This window comes from Ambystoma mexicanum, chromosome 3p (genome assembly GCF_040938575.1).
Source record: "Ambystoma mexicanum isolate Mex_15411 chromosome 3p, UKY_AmexF1_1, whole genome shotgun sequence".
Taxonomy (NCBI): domain Eukaryota; kingdom Metazoa; phylum Chordata; class Amphibia; order Caudata; family Ambystomatidae; genus Ambystoma; species Ambystoma mexicanum.
In genome coordinates, this window is record NC_090925.1 from 841,868,227 (window position 1) to 841,886,101 (window position 17,875).

The following is a 17,875-nucleotide window of genomic DNA, read 5'->3' on the forward strand; positions in this document are numbered from 1 at the left end:
CCTTTACCGGGTCAAACCACAGTATTTTTGGCTCGATATTTTTTACCGGCGAAATTTTTGCCGCAATTTTATTACATGATACCTCACAGGCACAGACATCCTCAATCGCTCGCCCCCCTGCCCCACTACCTGCTCAGAGCCAAGTCTAGAGAAGCATCTTGAGGAACGAACACAAAAGCTCTCGAAACCCAACACCGTGTCGGCTCCTTTGTGGCCGTTGAAGAAAGAAGATGACTTCATGTAGAGCTCCACAGTCTGTGATTGCTGCAAGGTGCCACCATTATGACAAAGCCTTAAACATGAATACTTGCCCAAGACAAACCCACAATTTCGCGAAGTCTGACTTTCAAAATGCACTGTCACTTTCTGAAACCAGTCAGGCTTTTTTTCCCCTAAGGGTCCTGACTGATGGGATGAGGGCGACGGTTTGGTGGTCAGGAGACATGGCATGATTTTTAATTTGATAGTCAGTGTTGGTCCTCTACCGCTTGGGGTTCTTTCGTTTGCAATTTAACAATGTGTCTACATCTCGATTCTCTCCACCCCCCCCCCCTACTCCCTGTTAAGGCAAGCTGCCAATTCTCTGTATCAGCTATTCCTTCGGCCCGGTCTGCGGCTTGAGACTTTGAAGTCGCTCCTGGGTTTGGGATCCTTGGGCAAGAGCTGAAGACCTCTGTAAATAATTGTCCATGGATCTTTGATTACACATAGCACTGTTCCCAGAATGCAATGAAACACAGTAAAACATCCTACTAAAAATACTTTATTAAATTAAAAAAGAAACAAACGGATTTAAAAACCTTGCCACCATTTTGGAGAAGAGACAAAGCAGTGACACAGAATGAGGAGAGCAGTGGTGGAAGGGCGGTGGTCGTGGACTGAAAGTCTTTATAGTGGGTATTTCTTGGCCATGAGGCCGAAGTCCCTCTCAGTCCGGCAAATCCATTGGTGGTACACCCGGCATACGTTGTAGCCACTGACCTTTTCCTGGAAATGGTTGGAAGCACTGAGCTTGGGGGGTGCCGGGACGGTGGGCAAGTGGCAGCCAACTGTCTGCAACAGAACGGCCAGGTTGCTGTCCAGGCCCTGGGCCTGTAAGATGGCGCTCTCCAGCAGCTCCAGAAGGTGAGTGGCCCTGGGGTTCAGCTCCCGCTGCCAAAGCAGCACGGTGTGCAGATGGTCCGGCAGCACGGCATAGGCGGTATAGTTCTGGCGCAGCCGCTCAGCATCAGTCAGGCCGATCCAGGCCTCCGGGGAGATGTCAGGCGATGGCAGGCCTGGGATCAGGCGGGCTGGTGGAATGAAGTCCGGCTGGCCGAAGGGTTCCTCCTGACTGACCAGCTGTGAAGACAGGAAGAGGCCTTATGGGTAACACTGCATTGTATTGTACACTAATAGGCACTATACAAGACATCAAGACACATGCCATATGGTCTGCATATCACAGCACTGCACACATCGCGCATTGTACAGATCACATTCTGCACTGTACAGCACTGCACATTGACTATGGAAAGCACCGGATGCAGCAGCTGCAGAGCGCAGCTATCAACCACACGTCATATGCAGTTCATTGCATCTTCTGCACTGCACACTTTACAGCACTGCTCAGCACATCATGTTGACTGGAATGCATAATCCATGTGGATCGCACAGCACTGTGTATGGAATGAGTCCTGCGTTGCACCTGGCCTACGAGATTCGTCTATCCTGTCAAGCCAAGCGCGCATATATTGCACTCTATCTGCACTCTGCAGTGCTGTGTGCATGCTCAAAACTATACGGCACCACAACGAGTTTCTACACTATACAATAATGTACATTTCGTCTGCACTGTTCAACACTGCACCTGTAATCTGCACTGAACTGTTTATTACTCTTCCAGTAGACCATCCCCAAGACCAGCTAACCCCCAAACCTCTGCCATTTGTCACCCCAATGCTTGCCAATGCAAGGACGGGTGGAGCATGTCAACCTCGGGTCCAGACATCCGAAATGGGGCTCCTGCTATACCGCTACAGCACTCAACTGCCAAACAGCTCAAGCCACAGCACGCAAGTCTGCCTTTATGTATGTGTACGGACTTGGCCTCTTAATGCACTGTCCATCCTCTTGACTCCTTACTACCAACAAGTCATCAGACTAAACCAAGACCAGCTAACCTAACCCTAGATGTGTCCTCACCTCACACCTAGTACTGCACTTAATGGTAGTCGTGGATTCAGCTCAAGATGAAACCAAGTGCGGTTTGAACGTTCTCTGCCCACCTCACAAGGGAAGCTCCTCTCTGCGGTCGCGCCCCTCTCGCAGGCCTGCATGGTGGTGGCTAGATCGCCAAAGCTTCAAATCTATGGGTTACCTGATCTTTCTCTAGTCATTGCATGTATTTATTTATTTAGACATTTGTAGAGCGCACCTAACCCTGGGGCATCTGGGCGCATGTTGTCCTGTTGCCTTCTGCCTGTCTATGTAAATGTATCATCGCTGCCAGGTCTTCAAGGAAGCCTCAAATGCAGAACATATATCCCGTAGTCGTTCTCAATTGGACAAGGGCCTCCAGCTGTCAAGCACAACTCCGGTACAGCATTACCCCACAATGCCACACAACTACCATGGATTAAGATACGACCCCGATGGACACACACCCAGAGATGATAGCTGGCATTGCCCACAACACACCACCCTATATCCAGACGCGCTGCAACATCACTGTTCTGGCTGGTTAAAGGATGGAAGTCTATGCCAATGCTTCCTCATGCAATCGAAACTGACGCGTTATGAGTGGGAGGCTGTGACTCAATCGTAAACACTGGCGTCGTTGCTCTGAGCAACCCCCCAGACCATCGTTTTGCAGCCTAGTGGAAAGATCAATTGCAACTCAGGCTTGGCCCCGCCCCAAATGTTCGGGTGCCCGTGTAATCCGTGCCCGCAATTACTTGAAATGCATAACAGTCTGCAAGGTATCCAGGACTGCACTCCAGCGGCCCCCGCTGGCGTTATGGGACACTCACCCGAGGCAGAGGGCTACCGTGCAAGCGAGTTACCAGGAACAGCACTCTGCATTTCGCAGAACTGCACGTTTATTCTGCACTTCATCTACGCACCACACAGGCATCCTCCCTTGTACAGCTCTTTGCATACACACAGGGCTCTGCAACACACTTCTAATGCCTACTGTAGGAAAAGTGCGAAATGCCTGCAGGTCTCAGAGTTTTGGAAGAGGAGTAAAAAGCATGAACCAGAAACGCAAAATGCTAGTGGGGGCCAGTGTTTTTGGTCAAAGTGGCCCACTTTTTTGGCCAATGTGGGCCAGTTTGATGAGTTACTTGCACTATGCGGCTAGAAGTTCTGACCTTTTTTGCTGAATAAACATTCTTTAAATTGCACAATTTACATCACATTTTATCAAAAAAACTTCCCCTTGGGAACTATTCAGTCTGACAAAAAAGGAATGAGATGCCCTTTTGCAACTGCGGGACACTTTTTCATTGGTGGCAAAGACAATGTTATGCCCCAGTCCGACCCTGCCCCCACCCCTTTGGCGGACAGTATCTATGTGATTACCACAGGGGTAGAGTATATTGGGGCCTCGTGCCAGGACTCAATAAGTGAAAGATTGACCACGTGTCATGGCAGCCCCTTCCCTAGCACATGTTCCCCTAGACCAGGCCCTGTATGACTGTGGTGCCTGTTGCGAGACTGAGGGAAGAAAGAGGAAAGTCTAGGCCATGCCCTGCATGACTGTGGTGCCTGCTGCGGGACTAAGGGAAGGAAAAGGATGAAAGCTTAGGCCAGGCCCTGTATGACTGTGGTGCCTGCAGCGAGACTGAGGGAAGGAAAAAGAGGAAAGCTTAGGCCAGGCCCTTTATGACTGTGGTGCCTGCAGCGAGACTGAGGGAAGGAAAAAGAGGAAAGTCTAGGCCTTGCCCTGCATGACTGTGGTGCCTGCTGCGGGACTAAGGGAAGGAAAAGGAGGAAAGCGTAGGCCAGGCCCTGTATGACTGTGGTGCCTGCGGAAAGACTGAGGGAAGAAAATCCTACGCCATGCCCTTTATGACCGTGGTGCCTGCTGCGAGACTGAGGGAAGGAAAGGGAGGAAAGCCTAGGCCAGGCCCTGTATGACTGTGGTGCCTGCTGCGAGACTGATGGAAGAAAAGCCTAGGCCAGGTCCTGTATGACTGTGGTGTCTTCTGCAAGACTGAGGGAAGGAAAGGGAGGAAAGCGTAGGTCAGGCCCTGAATGACTGTGGTGCCTGCTGCGAGACGGAGGGAAGGAAAGAGAGGAAAGCCTAGGCCAAGCTCTGTATGACTGTTGTGCCTGCTGCGAGACTGAGAGAAAGAAAGAGAGGAAAGCCTGGACATGCCCTGTATGACTGTGGTGCCTGCTGCGAGACGGAGGGAAGGAAAGAGAGGAAAGCCTAGGCCAGGCTCTGTATGATTGTTGTTCCTGCTGCGAGACTGAGGGAAGGAAAGGGAGGAAAGCCTAGGCCAGACCCTGTATGACTGTGGTGCCTGCTGCAAGACTGATGGAAGAAAAGCCTAGTCCAGGTCCTTTATCTCTGTGGTGCCTGCTGCGAGACTGAGGAAGGAAAGAGAGGAAAGCCTAGGCCAGGCCTTGTATGACTATGGTGCCTGCTGCGAGACTGATGGAAGAAAAGCCTAGGCCAGGTCCTTTATCTCTGTGGTGCCTGCTGCGAGACTAAGGGAAGGAAAGAGAGGAAAGCCTAGGCCAGGCCCTGTATGACTGTGGTGTCTGCTGCAAGACTGAGGGAAGGAAAGGGAGGAAAGCCTAGGCCAGGCCCTATATGATTGTGGTGCCTGCTGCGAGACTGATGGAAGGAAAGGGAGGAAAGCCTAGGCCAGGTCCTTTATCTCTGTGGTGCCTGCTGCGAGACTAAGGGAAGGAAAGAGAGGAAAGCCTAGGCCAGGCCCTGTATGACTGTGGTGTCTGCTGCAAGACTGAGGGAAGGAAAGGGAGGAAAGCCTAGGCCAGGCCCTGTATGACTGTGGTGCCTGCTGCAAGGATGAGGGAAGGAAAGAGAGGAAATCTTAGGCCAGGCCCTGTCTGACTGTGGTGCCTGCTGCGTGACTGAGGGAAGAAAAAGGAGGAAAGCCTAGGCCAGGCCCTGTAGGACTGTGGTGCCAGCTGCGAGACTGATGAAAGGAAATGGAGGAAAACCTAGGCCAGGCCCTGTAGGACTGTGGTGCCAGCTGCGAGACTGAGGGAAGGAAAGAGAGGAAAGCCTAGGCCAGGCCCTGTATGACTGTGGTGTCTGCTGCAAGACTGAGGGAAGGAAAGGGAGGAAAGCCTAGGCCAGGCCCTGTATGACTGTGGTGCCTGCTGCAAGGATGAGGGAAGGAAAGAGAGGAAAGCTTAGGCCAGGCCCTGTCTGACTGTGGTGCCTGCTGCGTGACTGAGGGAAGAAAAAGGAGGAAAGCCTAGGCCAGGCCCTGTAGGACTGTGGTGCCAGCTGCGAGACTGATGAAAGGAAATGGAGGAAAACCTAGGCCAGGCCCTGTAGGACTGTGGTGCCAGCTGCGAGACTGAGGGAAGGAAAGAGAGGAAAGCCTAGGTCAGGCCCTGTATGACTGTGCTGTCTGTTGCGAGACAGAGAAGGAAATAGAAGAAAGCCTAGGCCAGGCCCTGCATGACTATGGTGCCTGCTGCGAGACTGAGGGAAGGAAAGAGAGGAAAGCAGCAGGACCTGTGCACGTACATATTCCCGGAGCAGGATTTCGGAGCGACTCTTGAGCAGCACCACCTGCCGCTGCGCTTGGTCGATCTTCTTGGCGAAGTCTACCTTCTTGGCAAGATCATCCGACTGCGTTGTGAGCCGGGAGGCACGCTCAACTGTGAATGAGAAAAGAGAAAGAAACGTGAATACCCACATGGAAGCCACGGAACAGGTCTGTGTGAGCAATGGTGGTGTACGGCACTCTGGCCTTGCGAACTTCAAGCCTCAGCATTTGCTGCCTCGAGGATGAGCTTCTTCAATACACACACATACATGCAGGGATACAGGAAAAGCACTCAACGTCAAGGATTCATGGCACCTTCGGGGAGTGCCGTTTTGCTGCATTTGGGCCAGATGTTTTTAGGGCTATGCCCACTGTCACCCCTTTGCTTGAGGCACCCCAAGCAGCTGCCTAGAATTGCCCTATTGTATTGCTGAATAGGGCTTGATGAATCCGTGGAATGGCACATGGTACAAGCTTTTACTGAGGAGCTTAGTGGGGGCTGCTGTCCACGATAGTGTATGCTTGCATTTGCTCCCCATTTCACATTTGAACAACGGGAGCAGCAGTTTTGGACTCTTTTCTAGGACGAGAAGTTCTCTAACTGTAACATCTTTTCCACTTTAGAAAGTCAATGGCTTGGACCGCTGCCCCCTCCCCCCCAACTGCCTAATGCGCCCACCCTCAAGTCTGGGAGAAAACGAGAAGGAGGGGGGTATACGAAATGAAGGCGGGCACCGTAAACACGCGTGATTTCCAATAGACCAAAATAATGGACGCACTCCATTAGGGAATGAGACTTTGAGATGAATTGCAAGGATAAACAAAACTTTATATAAAGTAAACATTGCAAGCAAAGAACTCTGCTGCCCGAGAGCGCTCTGCCAAACAATACACAGGCAACAGATAAGGACATAGAGCGGCATTGATGACGTTACATATAAGGTACACATTCTGGCATCGGATTGGGGGGAGGCCTATGGCACAGTTGATACTATGAGGGAGGCAGGATGCTAATTGGTCGCTGCTCCCTGTCGCTCCTGGCACACGTGTGTCTGCTGGGCTTATCTCCATGGTGTGAAGGTCAGGTTGGGTGTTCAGTTTAACTATCTAACTAAACTAAACAACAGGAAATGATAATACGAAAATAATGACACACATAAAATCTTGCATGAATAGAGGTGGTTAGGTCGAATTGGCTAATATATTGGCATTCCAACCTTTTGCAATCAAGGTTCTCTTGGATACTTTTATCCCAGCACCCAGGTGCCTACCCCGGGGGATTGACCTGCCATCTGCCTCGCTTGAATTCTTCTGATATAGGTAGACAGGTGTTGCTGTTGGGAGAATATACACCGGTTTTAGGATTAGGCCTTTGGTGGGTGTTCTGGAATAGCCGTGAGGTGGTCTGTTGGGTCTCAGCATGAAAGGGGGTAATGGGCTGGGGACTGGTGGGACTTGGCCCGGCGGGGTGTGGGCTAAAGAGGGCATGGGAAGTTCAATGGAGATGGATGGGCACTTGTGTTAGAGGCTGGCTACGATCTCACGCTCTGCAGAGAGCATAATCTTGGGAAGCGATGCGGGACAATTGCAACAATAAATGATTGGGCTTCCTTGAGAACTTGGCTTGCGTGGAGCTAGCGAGGCAGGGAGCTGGTGGGGGTTTGGGCTCTCTGTGCTGTGGGAGGCACTGGGGATGGGGAGAGCTGGGTTTTGCAGAGGGATGATTTCTGGGCCTAGTAAAAAGATGGTGTCTGCTCTAATACAAGATGGCTTTCCCTGTTAAATTGTGGGTTAGGTGTTACAAGTCATTTTCTATGTTACATCACGTGATCAGATACCGTGGTGGTGGGGGGGGGCTCTCCCCCTTTGGCTTACATGTTGTTTGGACACAGTGGGAATGGTGAGGGGGGTGGTATTGGACCACCTATTTCCCAACAGAAGCCAGCCAGAAAACAACCCAGCAGGGCTACAAAATCAGGGTAACAAATAAACTAAAATCTCATCGCTGGAGAAAGGAAGGTGTAGGGTGGAGGAGGGGGAGAACTCTAGTGCAGTAACAGCATCACCAGGACTGACAAGTGGTAGGCTACCCGGATGGAAAGTGTTCCAGCAACCCATTATGCCAGATCCATATTAATACTGGCACATGTGATCAGGCCTGCGTTGTTTCATGAGTCCGAACAATCACGTCTTAAAGGGGCTGATATCAGTGCTGAATTGGTGAGGGTGTTTGCCAGGGCCTGGCACTTATTTTTGGGCTCTGGCACTTATTGTCTCAGACTTTAATTATGAAGTGGTGATAGTCAGTGCATCCATCAACCACAATGAGCAGGTGCGTGCTGTAGTGTAACCCCAAATATGTCGACACTGTGGGGAGCATCGAGGGGTGGTGGCAGCAGTGGTGCCCACCCACAGTGTCACAGGAGTGCTAGAAAATATTTGGGCCTGGGCACTTATTTTTTTAAACAAATTAAGCACTGGCTGATTTACTTCTAATGAGCCAGCATAGTGGAAGTATTTCAGGCCTATACTGTTATGGGGCCCTGACATCACTGCTGATGAAAGCACATCTGCCAAATCTCACCAGCTCTACTATATGTTTCATGGCACAGTACCAGTACTTCTCAGCGGGGCCGCTCTGGGAGTGCGCAAGCAAGTCTGCGTATAATGTGATATTACCACCATTTTTCAGCAGGAAGCAGCTATTTGATGCCATTAACTAGCAATACCCCGCCACCATTTATCAAAGTTAGAATGATCGAACACAAATATTGCAAATCTTTAAGCATTAAGTAACCGAAATCAATGAATGAGAGCATAATACAAAATGTACAGGCATGTATTCCTCTTCTGATTTTTAATACAAATGCAATTATTGAACCTTAAGATGTATTAGATGGAACAGAGTTCAGAAGGTGAGAGGCGGTGTTAACCCACATTGTTGGAGTCTCTAGGACACCATGGGAATTTTGGTGGAATACTGTGGGTGGTAATTCCACTGCAGCAACTCCTCCAGTTTTTAGTGCAAATGTGGAGGAAATACCTCCAGCCCAGTGCCGAACGCATCTCCTCAATGTTGCCACCCAACTCATACTATGGCTCTGTGGTGATAATTCAGGTAGCACCCTTTTTAACGCATCGCCATACTCGTAATGAGCCCCACACACTAATTGGAATGGCCTGCAGCATTCTTTTACGTGCTGTGCTGTACAGTCACACATTGCACTGTGTAGGAATGCAGAGCACGGATACAACTTATCACACATGGGTTTTTATTACGTTAAAGTAATACACGTTCTTGGAATGGATAAACACCGAAAGGAACTCAGAATAAGGATTTCTTCTGTAAAACAGATTCAAAGATGGGGCAACACAAAGTGGAGTTTTCCAGGTGGTCCTGCGCCTCAGGGGGTGGTAGGGGGGGGGGGAGAAGTATTTCTGCCACAGCTTTGATCTTAAAAGTCTCTGTCCCTCCAGGCAAGCCCCAATCTACAAATGAAAGTCCAAATGTGATGGCCACCAAAGTTCAAACCTACTCTTGATGGGCCCTTCAGCCTCCTGGCTAATCCCATTCTACAAAAGAAATGCTCCACAATTTCAGCTAACAAAAGTGTTCATAACCTAAGCTTATATGATCCAACCTTGCACTAGAACCAACGATAAAACACATGCTTCATTAGTAGTTCCCCCAGACAGTACTCACAAATCTGACCTCTTCCCCTTGTCAACACTGCTTTTCCTAGGCCTCTCTATCTCCTCTTCTCTCAACAATGCATCCTTCTCAGGGCTCCTCAAGGCGTCTGGTTTTCAGTAGAATCTTCTTAGGTGTCTCTCCGACCTCTGGTTGGTTCTCAGTTCAGTTATCTTCGGTCCCTTTATGCCATATGATGGTCAGCGGAACACTCTTGACAGTAATCCCCTCCCCCCCCCGCACCTCCCCACTTATGGTCTTTCTCAGGCAGACTATATTCTTACCTTCCTGCCAGGGATTCCTCTTCCCAGGTTTTTTTTGGGAAGTTCAGTCTGGAGGCCCTCCTGTTTTTTTCAGTCCTCTAGGAAGGAATATACCTCGGGTTCCACCCTCATATTATCAATAGTGTTAGTGACTTGGACTGTGGTATGTATCTGCCAGAGCATCCGTATACTATGGACCACAGGACAATTGTGTTCGCCAAGGTAGCAGTCCAATATATACAGGGACTGGCGGGTACCATGACTGCTTCCTCCCAGCCTTTGCTGCTCTGTGGGTGTTTACAGCTTCCCCAATAGTCATAGACTGCTGGCTAGCCAAACCGGGAATGCTTGTTCATTCAGTGGCCCCTTTTAGGTGTGGATATTGGCCAGACTTTTATTGGTTGGTATTTGGCCTCAGAGCCTGCTCCCAGGCCTTAAATATGACCCTGGTCTTGGGTGCCACCTTGAAACTGCCCGTTGTGACAAGGTCAGTACCCAAATCTTGTCAAGAGGGGGATGCGAACCCCTCTCAGCCTTGGGTATGAAGCCAACCAGAGAGGAGTCCAGAGCAAGCCCTACCCCCAGAGGGGGATGGTGGCAGTTGGGAAGGCAAAGCTGTGTACCTTGGCTGAAACAGCCAGCGGTGAGGGCTGCACACCCTTGGCCTAACGGATTTGCTAGAGGAACATTTGCTTAAAGTTTTCTTTTGACAATCACGGGATTACTTTCGTTTGTGAGAAAGAAATACAACAAACAATAGTTGAGGCAGAGACCAACTCTGTATTTGCATTAAACCAATGTGACCATTAAGCAGCAGCCTGTGCCAATGTGCTAAAAATGGCAATGCATTTCCGATAGGATATCGTTCATCAGGGCAATAGCTGGCTATACGATAATGTGTCTGAGCCTCTCAGTGCAGACCGTATTGTATACCTAATAGTAGTCCCTCACCCCCGATGGGAACATGCCTCTAATGGAATGCTGATAAATTCAGTGATAAAGGGCTCAGAAATACAGTAGCCGCTCCTAGCGGTTATCTCCACAAACTGCCTTCCACTTGAGTTTCTTATCCCTTCTCTTATTTGCCCGTCCACTATTTTCCCCTCTGAATAAGAAAGGTGGATTTTCAGGATGTTAATCTGTATAAGGATTTTTGGTACCTCTTTCCGATGTTTCTTTCCCCACATTTCCCTCTTTCTTCTGTGGGCATCGGATGTATCCTGCACCACTGTCTCTCTCGTCTGGAATGAGGTCGCAAGTAAATTCTCTAGTGACGGGATTTAGTATTTCCATTGCCAAGGGAGGTGGAAATCTATTAAGGTTTTGCCTTCCCGGGTCAGGGAATTTGAGTCTTCCGGAGCAAGGAAAGGATGATCAATTTAAGACTCGTCCAATCCTCCTGCATTTTGAGGGGTTCCCTTGGAGGTTAGATGGGGGGGATTCCACGTGGTCTCATATCGGAGGGTTCCCAGTATTTCACTTCAGGGAATATTTCTTGGAGTGGAGGAGAAATGAAGGACAATAAACTTAATTTCACCTTCACAAGAGGAAATATCTCCATACCCCTTTCCTTGTAGGGTATTCTATCTACAGCTGAGGTGGTGAGGTTACCTATTTGTAGGCCTAGCTAGAGAGACCACGATTTTATCTCTCCCTGTTATTAGAGTGTCTTGGGGACATCAGAGGAGATAACTGTTACCCTCTATTGTTTTACAGTCAGGGAAAATAGCGTGAGAGGCCAAAAGGATAAATTACACTCCCAGGTTCTGTACCAAGTGGGGAGGGTCAGTGTTATGCTCTGCATCAATTTCTCAGTGTTGGAGGGAAAACAGAGTTTGACAGGATTTGTCTTTCATTGAATCTTCTAGCAGTTACAGGGTCCTCCAACTATTATCAATTGGATCAGATCCCACTTCTGACACCACATGTGAGAAACTCATGGTGACAACAAGTAAGACAGACACAAGTGATCACAGTTCAAGGCTGTTTATTGAATAATTAATGTGGTATGCAGGTTGGAAAATGCCTAATCTAAACCTATATTTGCGATGGGAGCAAGCGTCGCCCATTAAATGAAAAATAAGGCAGTCCTAGTGGCGTTGTGTGCAAATAAACAGGGACTATACTAAGAAACCTATTGCCAAACCTCACAACTAATACAAAAAGGGGTGTGGGATAGTTCTCAAGAAAAGAAAGAAGTTTTCTCAAATAATATGTCAGGATGCGGTAGCATGGGTATCACTTACCCACGTTTTGACCATGGGGTAAGATGGGAGCTTGGAGCACAGTACAGTCTCAAGCTTTCCAGCACGAGATGACCGTTCCAATGGCAGTTCTCAGGGCCATCGATGGCCAAGTCTTGTTTCCTTGGAAGGTCTCTTGCCTTCAGGGCCTGACGTGTTCAACTAACAAAAACACAAATGTTCCTTTAACAAATGAAAGTTTGTTCTCAATGTTCGCTGGGGGATGGGTCACCCTTGGGTCCTCCTCTTCTGGGTGCTGACCCTTCTCGTATTGTATTCCAAAAATATATCAAAGTTCCTTTATCAATCAACCTTGGGTGACAGCTTCACCCCTAGATCTTCCTCGGTCGGGCTCCGACCCCTCTTTGCTTCATATTCTTGGGTGATGGCTTCACCCTTTGATCTCCCTCGGTCCGGCTTGGACCCCTCTTTACTTCATATTCACAATTGTCCAATATTGTTGGGATTCACTTCCCTTTCTTTCACAGTGCTTGTAGATCAAAGTCTTTCGATTGTACAGGGATTTTGCTTGACACTCTGTATGACCACTTTGACCTACTTTGCTGGCCCTTCTATGGCCTTCTAATATCTGTAGTTTTTCTCATATGGGGCCCGATCGGAGTCTCTTGAGCTAGCACCCACGTGCTGCTGGTATACCTCTGCTGCTGGTCTCCCCTTGACACTTTTTACAGTTCATTCACAGGTCATCAGCTTTGGTTCAAAACTTGCCACTTAGCGATTCTTACTCAACACAGCCCGGTTCTTATCGGTTCTCCCCTCGACTCACCGGCTGTGATGTACCGCTTGATTGTTGCCTCTCTGGAGTCAAGGCAGGTACCACGGGCACAGAAGCTTCCCTCGCTCCTGCTTATCGGCATAGGTTTTCCCCATGTACCGTTGACATCTGTTGAAGGACAACTGTGCTATTGTTCGTGTCTTAGGCTCTCTTCCACAAATTTTCTGGGAGAAAAAGGGTAAGGTCGCTTCTCTCCTCACCATCCTCTCGATTGCTGCCACCTTTCACGTTCTCTTGAACTGCAATGTGGTAGCTGTCTCGTCGTGCTGTCTGCCGTGCTGGCCTTGCTCGTACTGTGCTCTCTTGCTCCACCTTTTATCCCTGTGGGGAAAAGGAAGGGCCGTCAGGTGTGTGCGTGTGTGATCTAAGTCAATTGCCTGACCCTTGTGTCGGGACATGTCAGGTAAACAGGTTTTACATAAGTCCACTGTCTTGGGTGTGAAAATGTATTTGTGTTGGAAAAGGAGGGGAGGTTGGAGTGTCAGAGTATCCTACGGGACAGGATAGGGAAGGTTTGTGCAATGAACAAGAATGACCGGGATGGAGAACAGAACATAGGGGATTGTGGGCACAGTAGTGTTCTGTCATAGTAGATTGGGTGTTCGGAATGTGACAATCAGGGGGAACGGGATTGGTAGGGTTTGTCGGGCAAATGGGAATAACCAGGATTATTAGTATGAAGTGAACGGGGGGAATTGTGGGAATGGTAGCATTTTGTCTGAACAGAAGGGGAGTGCAGGAAATAATGACCATAGTGGCATGGAAAAGAATGACGATGTATGCGGGTACGGCACGGGACTACAGGGGTTTTGGCAGAGACAGTTTCTGAATGGGACAGGGTTTGATATCCTAGGAAAGAGGTTATATACAGAGGGGTCGATGGATTTGGGTAAGAGAGATTCAATGGGAAGAAGGGGGGCAGATGTGGCATAGCCCGTAAAGGTCTCAGGGATCTCAATCTCCTCATCTTCTCCCATGGTAACATACCACATCTCACTGGGGGCATTCCCCCAAGCATACCCCCGGGAAACCCTATCCAGGTGATCCTCCCTCGCTCGTCCACCCCCAGGGTTGGGATCTGAGATCACCAGCCCTCCCCTGGCCACCTGAATAAGGGTTTCCTAAGGTCTACTTGGGAGAACACCCCAAGGTTTCTCACAGACATGAGCCTAAAATTCTGGCAAGCCTCCAGATTGGCCAGCGATGTCTGCTGACTGGAACAAAAGCAACCCTGAGATCCTGATTATTCTCCTGCCAGGGAAAAAACAAGATGCATCTAGCACCTGCTTTAAGCAAGCCAATAAGATTTGGAGGGGTGCATATTGGGAGACACACAAGTCTCACTGCAGTGTGTTAGTGCAGTTAACTGGCATAAAGCCTAGCTTCATCACAAAATGGCCAAGTAACCAGCTTTGGTTGACCTGGAAATACTTTCTGGGAACTGAGCCTGCACACCTACTGGCATTATGTTCTACTGTCCCGTTGAGGGTATTGGGGCAGAGTTCAAGTCTCTGGTGTCTTCAGGTAAAGACACGACAAGAGTTCAACCTCATGCCTTCGTCGGTTTCTTAGTCACCTGGGGGGTTCACACCTTGCTCACCGGGTGGCAAGTGGAAGATGAACATTTAAGCTCTATTATGTTTCAATCAAGGAGGTGGCTAATCAATGATACATGAAATCAAGAGTAACTTGCAAACATGTCCCGTAGGCTACCCTACCTGCAATACTCACCAGCCACACCTTGCATCTCTGTTATGTGGTCTTTGCACTTCAGAACAGGTGAAAAACCACCCTAGCCAACATACTCGCTTGCTGAGAAAATGGGAGCTACCCAGGAAGGTCAAGATTGCCCTAAACCAACAGAAATGCTTGCTTATCATTTCTCAAGCAGGTGGAATGTTTACATTACAGTTCCCAAATGGGAAGAAGGCACTTCTACAAGCAGTTGATTTATTCTAGATGCATTGACACTGAATTTGCCATTGAAAAACTATTTTCAAATGTGGCCTATAATGCTTACTAACAGATAGTATTGCCACATAGTTTTGTTTTGTGTGTCTTTATGAATTGACTGAAAAGCTGCATAACGCATAGAAGATTTTTTAAGACTGACATGTTTCATTCATAAACCTGTATTCTGCCATTCCGAAAAAAGGAAAAAAAAATTAACTGTCATACGATTTTTAGTTTGCATAAGTATTTATATATTTGTCATTTCAATTTACAATGTGATTTATGTACAAAAACCTGCAAACACACAGAGAACCGTGCGCAAAATCCTTGAGCACTGTCCTCTGTGTGTTTGCCGGATTTTTCTTGCACTTCGGATTTGTAGCTCTCTGCTGCCAGCAAGCGCCATGTTGCCGGCACCGGGTGGGGGGCTAGAAATCCGAAGTGCAAGCCAAATCCTGTGAACACAGAGGACATTGCTCACGTGAGCACTGTCCTCTGTGTGTTGGTACATGCTGCAGCAGGGAGCTAGAAATCCTGAATGCGAGAAAAATCTTGCCAACACACAGAGGACAGTTCTCATGTCGGAGAGGATCTCTGGACTAAAGACCCTGAGATCCTCTCCGACGTGAGCACTGTGGGGTTTAATGTCTTATTGCAAGTTTCTTATTTGAACAATTTACAGCTGGTTTAAAAGCATCACGGAAGGAAAATAACGGAAAGAGAATGCATCGAAGGACAAAAAGAGGTGGGGGAGCCAGACAATTTATGTATGAAGCCGAGCACAACAAGTCGGATTGCGGTACCATGCGGGGCAGGCCCTTCTCAGCTAACCGAGGCACCATTGAGCCAGTAAGGGTTCGAGCACTACATGATGCATCACAACATTGCCGATTTTGTGTTGTAAGATATTAATACATATAAAAACTCATTTAACAAGGATGAGCAACAGCCCTAGATATATTTAAAAAAACAAGGAAATGAAACACAGAAAGGATAGAAATAATTACTGCCGTCGAAAGTATTGTAAATCACTTTAGCTATTTTAAAAAAAGATTATACTCACATGATTCAATATATCATTTTATATGGAAGATGCATGGTATATTTCCTATTCAAAGATGGGCGCTAGTTTTAGCTTGTTTCCATGGAGCTTCCTTAGAGACAATCATTCAAGATGGCTGCCTCCATGGAAGAGCTTAAAGAGCTCAAAGAGTTCAGAGATGGGCAGTAATTGCTGGGATTAGCATGGCTAGAAGCAGGGATTGGGAGGGATTCAATAACCTAACAACTGTGTATCCTTCCTCAAATGTCATCTCCATTGGAAAAGCATTACAGACCCCCATTCAAAGCCCACATTTGAAGCTCTTATGTTAAAGCTCTTATTTTAATGACAATAGTTTTGACTTAAAGGTAGCGCTTTCAGCGCCCCCTAATATCCCAAACTAAAAAGGGAAGAAGGACTAGGTAGGGGTCAGTCCCTCCTCAGAGGACCCACAAGTCAGAAGAATGTTCGACTTGGGGTAGGGGAGAGAACACTGGCTGAGATGTGAGAATGGCTACTGAGACGTCCCAAGCCGGTCCACAGTCCAGAGGCCGATGAAAGAACAGGAAGAGCGGGAGCGAGGTGAGAGCAAGTCATCTGACTGCCTGGGCATAGAGCGAGCCTCTAGGCGCCCAAACTCCATTGCTGTGGAGCCGGTGCAGCGTGTGCAGACCCTGCCAGCGAAGATGGCTGCAGGAGAGCGAACAGAGCAGTAGGAGTGCCCTGTGTTCATTCCTGCGACGCAACGGGAAATCAGAAGGTATGATGGATGTTTGGCAAGGGCATGGGTAGCCAGAGAAAGAGGGACTGGGACCCATACGAGAACCGGGAAGACCCAGAAAGCCAATGCAACCGGGTCTGGGATGCATACGAGAACCAGGAAGTCCCGTGAAGCCGGAGCAATTGGGTCTGGGCCCCATATGAGAACTGAGAAGGCCCAGGAAGCCAGAGAAATAGGGTCTGGGGCCCGTATGAAACCCAGAGAGACCCAGGAAGACCACAGAGAAGGGTTTGGAACCCACTACTCAGAGAGAAGGACGCCACTAACCTTCTCCTTCATCACAGTGTCTGGCAGATTAGTGAACCAGACCTGTTACACTAAGGAGGCCAAGGGATACCCCCTAGCATCGTCAGTTGTGAAAGTACAAGAAGGCCAGGGTAAGAGCAAAACCCCCTGGTATTGTGAACTGTGAAATCCTAAGAAGGCCAGGGGAAGAGCTGCACCCCCTGGCACTGTGAACTGTGAAAGCCGAAGAAAGCCAAGGGAAGAGACTTACCCCGGCATTGTGAATTGTTATGTTAAAGGTTCTTATACGCGCTCTTTTACAACCTGCGTGATCTTTTGGTGCTCTGGCAGATCTGTAAAGCAAGGAGGGAGGTGGGTTAGTTAGTAGGACTGCGCGGGATGAAAGAACAAGAGAGCTGTGATGTGCTGTTGGCAGCTTCAGTTCGGTTACACCATTCACTGAGCGTTGGTGTGTTTGTTCGGTTAGTAGCCGCGATGTGGTGTTGAGCGATGCTATGTGTGGTTTGTTTTATTGTTGTGGCATTGTGAAGTGCATGCGGTTTGTTGTGCTATAGAGGTTTGGTTGTATTTAGTTCAGAGTTTGAGAAGGTGCATGCAGAAGGGTGAGATTTTAATAGGGTTAGTTAGTGTTTGTACCTTTCTTACCCCCGCTGTTCTGACTAAATGCAGCTCATGTACCTTCCCCTATCGTACATTCTCATGTGCAACAATTACCACCTCCATGGGTTCTGCCAGGAGTGATGTGTTCCTTGTGCCCTACGGTTCGTCCGTCCGAGATATGGCCCACTAGCACAACTGGGCTAAATGCAAGATACTGCTCCCTAACACAGATGTGCTAAATTTAAGACTTGGCCCACCGACACAAATGGGATAAATGCGAGATATTGCTCACTAACACAGATGGGCCAAAAGCAAGGTTTAAATCACCAACACAAATGGGCCAAATGTGAGACACAGCTCACCAACACAGATGGGTTAACTGCAAGATATGGCTCACTGATAAAAATGGCTAAACGCAAGAAATGTCTCACTAACACAAATGGGCTACATGTGAGATAGGGCTCACTGATACAAATGGGCTAAATGCAAGATATGTCTCACTAACACAGATGGACTAAGTGC

General features: G+C 48.5%; 1 protein-coding gene across 3 annotated transcripts in view; it reads right to left on the reverse strand.

Moving 5' to 3' along the window:
* Positions 1-747: 747 nt before the first annotated feature.
* CTF1 (cardiotrophin 1) overlaps positions 748-17,875 on the reverse strand; it is a 213,969-nt gene continuing 196,841 nt past the window's right edge. For 2 of the 3 annotated variants that reach the window (XM_069651945.1, XM_069651942.1), the window contains exons 2-3: positions 5,705-5,850; positions 748-1,341 (exon numbers count right to left, since the gene is read on the reverse strand). In XM_069651945.1, coding sequence (XP_069508046.1) covers positions 889-1,341; positions 5,705-5,850 — 599 coding nt within the window. In that variant the 3' untranslated portion in view covers positions 748-888. The remainder of the gene's footprint in view (positions 1,342-5,704; positions 5,851-17,875) is intronic. The other variant, XM_069651944.1, reaches the window with a different exon arrangement.